Source organism: Orcinus orca, chromosome 4, assembly GCF_937001465.1.
Source record: "Orcinus orca chromosome 4, mOrcOrc1.1, whole genome shotgun sequence".
In the NCBI taxonomy this organism is placed as follows: Eukaryota; Metazoa; Chordata; class Mammalia; order Artiodactyla; family Delphinidae; genus Orcinus; species Orcinus orca.
This window is the reverse complement of record NC_064562.1, coordinates 34481056-34491398: the sequence shown is the minus strand read 5'-3', so window position 1 is coordinate 34491398 and position 10343 is coordinate 34481056. Positions and strand designations below refer to the sequence as shown.

General features: G+C 41.5%; 1 protein-coding gene across 1 annotated transcript in view; it reads left to right on the top strand.

Moving 5' to 3' along the window:
* The first annotated feature begins 582 nt into the window (after positions 1 to 582).
* RNF175 (ring finger protein 175) overlaps positions 583 to 10343 on the top strand; it is a 62198-nt gene continuing 52437 nt past the window's right edge. The window contains 1 exon segment of the mRNA XM_012535759.3: positions 583 to 889. Within this exon segment, the coding sequence (XP_012391213.2) occupies positions 767 to 889 (123 nt within the window). The 5' untranslated portion in view covers positions 583 to 766.

Sequence of the window (10343 nt, the reverse complement as noted above, 5' to 3'; positions counted from 1 at the left end):
AGCCATCCTCTGAATGTTTGCGCCTAAGATAATAATTAGGCCTCTTCTTTCTCCTTATAATGAAAATGATTTATACAACCCAGGAGTTTTCTGTAGCCCCGCGGATAATATTCTCTTCACAGGCACCATCTGCAGGATATCCTTGTACTTGAGAATGTTAGCAATTACTTGAAATTACCAATATTTGACTGTTCTTTTTTTTTACTTTCAAAAATGGCAATTTCATATGATTCAACCTAATAGCAATTATTATTCTTCATATAGGTACAAATAAAATATATATGTGCTTTACAGTTTTAGACCAATCCTGTGAGGTACAGAGGGATCATCATTTGAGATTTGCAAATGAGGAAACTGAGGCTCAAATAGAATAAGTGACTTTCCCAAGGTGATCAACGTGGCAGATCAGGGGCTAGAACCCAGGTCTTCCCAGGGCCCATCAGTGAGCTTTTGGCCCCATCACTTTCCTTGAAAGGACAAGGCTGAGGCCAAAAGCACACGGGAAAGCTAAGGGCTGAGAGGAATTGGTTTTGCTGACAAACTCAGGCTCCTCCTTTCAGCTGTCCCTTCCCCAAGCCCAGGGGAAAGGGAAGAACCAAGAAGGACTTTGGAAAACTTTGTAATCAAAGCTTCAAAAACCCTACATTTGAAATTCCCAGTTGCTTCTTATGAATCCCACCTATTTTTCTTGTTCTGCTAAATGTGCAAGAGTTGAGGGCTTTTTCAGCTGACCTCCTTTGCTGGTTCCAGCCTGCGGCAGGAGAGGATGTACAGGCTGCACGGCCATGAGTCCGTGCACGTGGAGATGGTCTTGATCTTCCTCTGTGCCCTGGTCATCGCCCAGATAGTGCTGGTGCAGTGGAGACAGAAGCATGGTCATTCCGACAACGTGAGTCACCCCGGGGGCCGCTGGAAACCTGCTCCTCTTCCCACCACATCCCTCCTTTGTCACCACTTTGAAGGAAATGGTTTGGTTTCAGTTGGTGGCTCTCAACCCAGTACAGTTTTGCTCTCGGAAGCAACATCTGGAAACATTTGTGATGGTCACGTCTTAGCGGGAGGGGAGGGGGGATAGGAGCTGCTACTGGAATGTAGTGGGTAGAGGCCAGGGATGCCGCTGAAAATGCACAGGACAGCTCCTCATGACAAAAATGTCAATAGTGCCAAGATTGAGAAACCCTGGTTTAAGTAACCCAATTTTCCTTTTGGGCATGAACTACTTCTGCCAGTGGCCCAGGACAGGAGGATTAGGAATGGCAGAAACAAAAGACTGAGTCTGTCTAACTTCGTTTCATTAGCAATAAACTGTCTTGGCATTGATGGTTTCCATATCCAAGGAAGTGTGATAAGGCAGACACTGCGCTGACCTTGGCCACACAGAGCGGGATCCCGTTGTCACAGACCAATCCCACCCAAGCACGCCCACTGAAGCCTTCCCATCTCATAGCCTCAGAGTCATACCCTGGGCTTGTTGGACCCGAGACCAGGCTACTGCAATGTGGAGAGCAGTGGTGCTCACATCTCAGGGCACATCAGAATCACCTGGCGGGCTCCTTCAGTCAGATTCCCAGGTCCCACCCCCAGAGTTTTTGATTCAATAGGGGCCAAATAATTTGCACATGAACAAGTTCCCAAGTGATACTGATGTTACTGGTCCTGGGACCGCATGCTGAGAACCAATGGTTTAGACCTGAGTATGGCCTGAGTGGAGAAACGTTGCAGAGGAGAAAGGTCCTCAATTAACACTCTCCATGGTTCGGGTCTTGGACTGGTCGTTGTATAAGAAGACTTGCCTGTGACATATGAAGGGCTGGCTTAGACCAGTATTTTATTTTCTTTTTACCCATCATAAATATTACTTCCTACATAGCATGGGATCTAAAGGAATTCTTTTGAGTTCCCTATAATATGTAAATTTAGGTAATTTTGAACATTTATTTAGAAAGAGGAATCTTGGGGGGAGGGGTTTGTTTGTTCTTTAAGCAAATGCATCCATGTGCTGCCATGTCACCATTGCCTTGTCAATTAAAATGAACACCCTCTATATTCCACTTGGACAAATTTTCTTCACTGCGTCCATCAATGTGGAGTTCACACACTGGCTATACCATAGATACACCTGCCCATGAGTCAGAGGTCCCTTGAAGGGCTTGTTGCCATTGGAGGTTCTGACCCTTGGTGGCTCAGGCTACAACTGTTGATTAGCTGGAGTGGTCTGCCCAAGTTGTTTCCTGTTGCTCACTACACAGTTGTACTGCCTAGAATGTCTCTCCAGGGACGTTGCTTTTGACTGTTCTCCACTCCCCCCACCCCAAAACTAGACCCTGTTAGTCACCCCACTTCTCCCTGAGGTTCCTGTTCCTGTGTCCTTCTGTCACACATCTGTGCTATTTTATGGCTACCCAGAGGGCCACTGTGGTCCTAAGGATACCTTGGAGGTAACCAGGTGACTGTGATCGTGGCATCTCTTAAGATGACCCAGTCTGACACTTTGACAAAGCCAGGAGTCTAAAGATGCCCTCAGGGTCAAGGACAGATTTGGGTCTCATTGGAGCTGTGGAGCCATTGGAACTGTTCTGGGTTGGCTCATAGATACAACTGAAAATACAGTGGAGTATATTCTACTTCTTTGCCCATCTGTCCATCTATTACTGTATTGCCCCAAAGGAACAGGTGGTGTAGCCCCCTTCCCCTGCATGTCTCTGATGACAATCTTTAGCTCAAGGTGAGATCCAGCACGTGAGTCTGAGCTTTCCCCATGCTGCGGCTTTGACTTTGCCCCATGCTGTACATCCTACTTGTAGGTTCACTACAAGAGCCAACATCAGAACTCAGCCATTTCAGGAACTCTTGGTGACATCTGCAAACACTGGGCCTGGAAATGGTTCCCAGAGCACAAGTAGCTGATTCCAGCACTGGTTTCCAGCTTTTTTATTGTGCTCTGCATGAACAGGATCCAAAAACCTGAACTTAATACACTGCTCAGTTTAATATCTTTGGGATGGAATTTGCTGAACATGTTTCCACAAAAGCTGACCTAAATAGCCTTATCATCCAAACATAACCTAACTTTTAACTTGTTTCTCTTCTCATTTAAGATTATGTAGGACCTGCTAGAGCTTTGAACATGTTCATGAGGTTCCTGGCTCTTTTCTTTTTCTTTTTTAAAATTTTTACATCTTTTTTTAACATCTTTATTGGATATAAATGCTTTACAATGTTGTGTTAGTTTCTGCTGTATAGCAAAGTGAATCAGCTATATGTATACATATATCCCCATATCCCCTCCCTCTTGTGTCTCCCTCCCACCCTCCCTATTCCAACCCTCTAGGTGGTCACAAAGCACTGAGCTGATCTCCCTGTGCTATGCAGCTGCTTCCCACTAGCTATCTATTTTACATTTGGTAGTGTATATAGGTCCATGCCACTCTCTCACTCTGTCCCAGCTTACCCTTCCCCCTCCCTATGTCCTCAAGTCCATTCTCTATGTCTATATCTTTATTCCTGTCCTGCCCCTAGTTTCTTCAGTACCTTTTCTTTTTTTTTTTAGATTCCATATATATGTGTTAGCATACAATATTTCTTTTTCTCTTTCTGACTTACTTCACTCTGTATGACAGACCCTAGGTCCATCCACCTCACTACAAATAACTCAGTTTCGTTTCTTTTTATGGCTGAGTAATACTCCATTGTATATATGTGCCACATCTTCTTTATCCATTCATCTGTTGATGGACACTTTGGTTGCTTCCATGTCCTGGCTATTGTAAGTAGTACTGCAATGAACATTGTGGTACATGACTCTTTTTGAATTATGGTTTTCTCAGGGTATATGCCCAGTAGTGGGATTGCTGTGTCGTATGGTAGTTCTATTTTCAGTTTTCTAAGGAACCTCCATACTGTTCTCCATAGTGGCTGTATCAATTTACATTCCTACCAACAGTGCAAGAGGGTTCCCTTTTCTCCACACCCTCTCCAGCATTTACTCTTTGCAGATTTTTTGTTGATGGCCATTCTGACCGTTGAGAGGTGATACTTCATTGTAGTTTCATTTGCATTTCTCTAATGACTAGTGATGTTGAGCATCGTTTCATGTGTTTGTTGGCAACCTGTATATCTTCTTTGGAGAAATGTCCATTTAGGTCTTCTGCCCATTTTTGGATTGGGTTGTTTGTTTTTTTGATATTGAGCTTCATGAGCTGCTTGTATATTTTGGAGATGAATCCTTTGTCAGTTGCTTCATTTGCAAATATTTTCTCCTATTCTGAGGGTTGTCTTTTCGTCTTGTTTATGGTTTCCTTTGCTATGCAAAAGCTTTTAAGTTACATTAGGTCCCATTTGTTTATTTTTGTTTTTATTTCCATTTCTCTAGGAGGTGGGTCAAAAGGATCTTGCTGTGATTTATATTATAGAGTGTTCTGCCTATGTTTTCCTCTACTAGTTTTATAATGTCTGGTCTTACATTTAGGTCTTTAATCCATTTTGAGTTTATTTTTCTGTATGGTGTTAGGGAGTGTTCTAAATTCATTCTTTCACATGTAGCTGTCCAGTTTTCCCAACACCACTTATTGAAGAGGCTGCCTTTTCTCCATTGTATATTCTGGCCTCCTTTATCAATGATAAGGTGACCATATGTGCATGGGTTTATCTCTGGGCTTTCTATCCTGTTCCATTGATCTATATTTCTGTTTTTGTGCCAGTACCATACTGTCTTGATTACTGTAACTTTGTAGTGTAGTCTGAAGTCAGGGAGCCTGATTCCTCCAGCTCCATTTTTCTTTCTCAAGATTGCTTTGGCTCTTCAGGGTCTTTTGTATTTCCATACAAATTGTCATATTTTTGTTCTAGTTCTGTGAAAAATGCCATTAGTAGTTTGAAAGGGATTGCACTGAATCTGTAGATTGCTTTGGGTAGTATAGTCATTTTCACAATGTTGATTCTTCCAATCCAAGAACATGGACTATCTCTCCATCTGGTTGTATCATCTTTAATTTCTTTCATCAGTGTCTTACAGTTTTCTGCAGACAGGTCTTTTGTCTCCGTAGGTAGGTTTATTCCTAGGTATTTTATACTTTTGGTGCAGTGGTAAATGGGAGTGTTTCCTTAAATTCTCTTTCAGATTTCTTATCATTAGTATATAAGAATGCAAGAGATTTCTGTGCATTAATTTTGTAAACTGCTACTTTACCAAATTCATTGTTTAGCGTTAGTAGTTTTCTGGTAGCATCTTTAAGATTCTCTATGTATAGTATTATGTCATCTGCAAACAGTGACAGTTTTACTTCTTTTCCAATTTGGATTCCTTTTATTTCTTTTTCTTTTCTGACTGCTCTGGCTAAAACTTCCAAAACTATGTTGAATAATAGTGGTGAGAGTGGGCAACATTGTCTTGTTCCTGATCTCAGTGGAAATGGTTTCAGTTTTTCACCATTGAGAATGATGTTGGCTGTGAGTTTGTCATATATGGCCTTTATTAGGTTGAGGTAAGTTCCCTCTATGCCTACTTTCTGCAGGGTTTTTTATCATAAATCGTTGTTGAATTTTCTCAAAAGCTATTTCTGCATCTATTGAGATGATCATATGGTTTTTAGCCTTCAGTTTGTTAATTTGGTGTATCACATTGATTGATTTGCCTATACTAAAGAATCCTTGCATTCCTGAGATAAACCCCACTTGATCATGGTGTATGATCCTTTTAATGTGCTGTTGGATTCTGTTTGCTAGTATTTTGTTGAGGATTTTTGCACCTATGTTCATCAGTGACATTGGCCTGTAATTTTCTTTTTTTGTGACATCTTTTTCTGGTTTTGGTATCAGGGTGATGGTGGCCTCGTAGAATGAGTTTGGGAGTGTTCCTCTCTCTGCCATATTTTGGAAGAGTTTGAGAAGGATAGGTGTTACCTGTTCTCTAAATGTTTGGTAGAATTCACCTGTGAAGCCATCAGGTCCTGGACTTTTGCTTGTTGGAAGATTTTTAATCACAGTTTCAACGTCAGTGCTTGTGATTGGTCTGTTTATAGTTTCTATTTCTTCCTTGTTCAGTCTCAGAAGGTTGTGCATTTCTAAGAATTTGTCCATTTCTTCCAGGTTGTCCATTTTATTGGTATATAGTTGCTTTTAGTAATCTCTCATGATCCTCTGTATTTCTGCAGTGTCAGTTGTTACTCCTCCTTTTTCATTTCTAATTCTACTGATTTGAGTCTTTTCCCTTTTTTTCTTGATGAGTCTGGCTAATGGTTTATGAATTTTTTTTTATCTACTCAAAGAACCAGCTTTTAGTTTTATTGATATTTGCTATTGTTTAATTTCTTTTTCCTTTATTTCTTTCTTTTTTTTTTTTTGCGGTACGCGGGCCCCTCACTGCCGTGGCCTCTCCCGTTGCAGAGCACAGGCTCTGGACGCACAGGCTCAGCAGCCATGGCCCATGGGCCCAGCCACTCCACGGCATGTGGGATCTTCCCGGACCGGGGCACGAACCCGTGTCCCCTACATCGGCAGATGGACACTCAACCACTGCACCACCAGGTAAGCCCCTCTTTTTCCTTTATTTCTGATCTGATTTTTATGATTTCTTTCCTTCTGCTAATTTTGGGGGTTTTTTGTTCTTCTTTCTCTGATTGCTTTAGGTGTAATGTTAGGTTGTTTATTTGATATTCTTCTTGTTTCTTGAGGTAGGATTGTATTGCTATAAACTTACCTCTTAGAACTGCTTTTGCTGCATCCCATAGGTTTTGGGTCATCATGTTTTCATTGTCATTTGTTTCTAGGTATATTTTTGTTTCCCTTTGATTTCTTCAGTGATCTCTTGGCTAATTAGTAGTGTATTGTTCAGCCTCCATATGTTTGTATTTTTTACAGTTTTTTTCCTGTAATTGATATCTAGTCTCACGGTGCTGTAGTCAGAAAAGATATTTGATATGATTTCAATTTTCTTAAATTTACCAACACTTGATTTGTGACCCAAGATATGATCTATCATGGAGAATGTCCCATGAGCACTTGAGAAGAAACTGTATTCTGCTGTTTTTGGATGGAATGTCCTATAAATATCAATTAAGTCCATCTTGTTTAATGTGTCATTTAAAGCTTGTGTTTCCTTATTTATTTTCATTGTGGATGATCAGTCCATTGGTGAAAGTGGGACATTAAAGTCCCCTACTATGATTGTGTTACTGTCGATTTTCCCTTTTATGGCTGTTAGTATTTGCCTTGTGTATTGAGGTGCTCCTATGTTGGGTGCATAAATATTTACCATTGTTATATCTTCTTCTTGGATTGATCCCTTGATCATTATGTAGTGTCCTTCTTTGTCTCTTGTAATAGTCTTTATTTTAAAGTCTATTTTGCCTGATATGAGAATTGCTACTCCAGCTTTCTTCTGCTTTCCATTTGCATGGAATAACATTTTCCATCCCCTCACTTTCAGTCTGTATGTGTCCTTAGGTCTGAAGTGGGTCTCTTATAGACAGCATATATACGGGTCCTGTTTTTGTATCTATTCAGCAAGCCTGTGTCTTTTGGTTGGAGCATTTAATCCACTTACATTTAAGGTGATTATGATATTTATGTTCCTATTACCATATTCTTAATTGTTTTGGGTTTGTTACTGTAGGTCTTTTCCCTCTCTTGTGTTTCCTGCCTAGAGAAATTCCTTTAGCATTTGTTGTAAAGCTGTTTTGGTGATGATGAATTCTCTTAGCTTTGGCTTGTCTGTAAATGTTTTAATTTCTCTGTCAAATCTGAATAACAACCTTTCTGGGTAATCTTGGTTGTAGTTTCTTGCCTTTCATCATTTAAAATATGTCCTGCCACTCCCTTATACCTTGCAGTTTCTGCTGAAAGATCAGCTGTTAACCTTATGGAGATTCCCTTGTGTGTTATTTGTTGCTTTTCCCTTGCTGCTTTTAATATTTTTTCTTTGTATTTAATTTTTGATAGTTTGATTAATATGTGTCTTGGCATGTTTCTCCTTAGATTTATCCTGTATGGGACTCTCTGTGCTTCCTGGACTTGACTATTTCCTCTCCCATGTCAGGGAAGTTTTCAAAGGTAATCTCTTCAAATATTTTCTCAGTTCCTTTCTTTTTCTCTTCTTCTTTTAGGACCCCGATAATTCAAATGTTGGTGCATTTAATGTTGTCCCAGAGGCATCTGAGACTGTCCTCAATTCTTTTCATTCTTTTTTGTTTATTCTGCTCTGCAGTAATTTCCACTATTTTATCTTCCAGGTCACTTATCCGTTCCTCTGGCTCAGTTATTCTGCTATTGATTCATTCTAGAGAATTTTTAATTTCATTTATTGTGTTGTTCATTATTGTTTGTTTGCTCTTTACTTCTTCTAAGTCCTTGTTAAACGTTCCTTGTATTTTCTCCATTCTACTTCCAATATTTTGGATATCTTTACTATCATTACTCTGAATTCTTTTTCAGGTAGACTGCCTATTTCCTCTTTGTTTGGTCTGGTGGGTTTTTACTTTGCTCCTTCGTTTGCTGCGTATTTCTCTGTCTTCTCATTTTGCTTAACTTACTGTGTTTGTGGTCTCCTTTTCACAGGCTGCAGGTTTGTAGTTCCCATTGTTTTTGGTGTCTGCCCCCAGTGGCTAAGGTTGGTTCAGTGGGTTGTGTAGGCTTCCTGGTGGAGGGGACCAGTGCCTGTGTTCTGGTGGATGAGGCTGGATCTTGTCTTTCTGGTGGGCAAGACCACGTCTGGTTGTTAGTTTTGTGGTGTCTGTGAACTTATGATTTTAGTCAGCCTCTTTGCTAATGGGTGTGGTTGTGTTCCTGTCTTGCTAGTTTTGTAGGATAGGGTGTCCAGCACTGTAGTTTGCTGGTTGTTGAGTGGAGCTGTGTCGTAACATTGAGATGGTGATCTCTGGGAGAGCTTTCACTGTTTGATATTACATGGAACCAGGAGGTGTCTGGTGGTCCAATGTCCTGAACTCAGCTCTCCTACCTCAGAGGCACAGACATGACACCCAGCCAGAACATCAAGACCCTGTCAGCCACATGGCTCAGATGAAAAGGGAGAAAATATGAAAGAAAGAAAGAATAAAATAAAATAAAAACAAAACATTATTAAAAAAATATTAAAAACTTAAAAGGTAATAAAAGAAAGAAAAAAGAAAGAAAGAAAGAAGAGAACAACCAGGCCAAAAAACAAATCCACCAATGATAACAAGCACTAAAATCTATCAAAAAAACAAGGACAGGCAGAACCCTAGGACAAATGGTAGAAGCAAAGCTATATAGACAATATCACACAAAGAAGCATACACATACACACTCAGAAAAAGAGAAAAAGGAAAAAAAATGTATATCTATATATTTTTAAAAAGGAAGAGAGTAACCAAATCAATAAATAAATCTACCAAAGATAATAAACTCTAAATACTAACTAACATAAACCTAAAACCAGAAACCAGTCAGTCACATACAGCAAACCCCAAGTCTACAGTTGCTCCCAAAGTCCACCACCTCAATTTTGGTATGATTCATCGTCTATTCAGGTATTCCACAGATGCAGAGTACATCAAGTTGATTGTGAAGATTTAATCTGCTGCTCCTGAGGCTGTTGGAGGAAATTTCCCTTTCTCTCCTTTGTTTGCACAGCTCCTGGGATTCAGCTTTGGATTGGCCCGGCTTCTGTATGTAGCTTGCCTGAGGGCATCTGTTCCCCCACAGACAGGACGGTGTTAAATTAGCAGCTGATTAGGGGGCTCTGGCTTACTCAGGCCTGGGGAAGGGAGGGGTATGGAATGTGGGGTGAGTGGCAGAGGCCGGCATGACGTAGCAACAGCATGCGGTGCGCCATGTGTTCTCTCGGGGAAGTTGTCACTGGATCATGGGACCCTGGCAGTGGCAGGCTGCACAGGCTCTCGGGTGGGAAAGTGTGGATAGTGACCTGTGCTTGCACACAGGCTTCTTGGTGGCTGCAGCATCAGCCTTAGCATCTCATGCCCATGTCTGTTGTCTGCACTGATAGCCGCAGATCGTGCCCATCTCTGAAGCTCATTTAGGCGGTGCTCTGAATCCCCTCTCCTCACGCACGCTAAAACAATGGTCTCTTGCCTCTTAGGCAGTTTCAGACTTTTTCCCAGACTCCCTCCCGGCTACCTATGGTGCACTAGCCCCCTTCAGGCTGTGTTCACGCAGCCAACCCCAGTCCTCTCCCTGGGATCTGACTTCCGAAGACCGAGCCTCAGCTCCCAGCCCCCACCCACCCTGGCAGGTGAGCAGACAAGCCTCTCAGGCTGGTGAGTGCTCGTCGGTACAGATCCTCTGTGCAGGAATCTCTCCACTTTGCCCTCTGCACCCCTACTGCTGTGCTCTCCTCCATGGCTCTG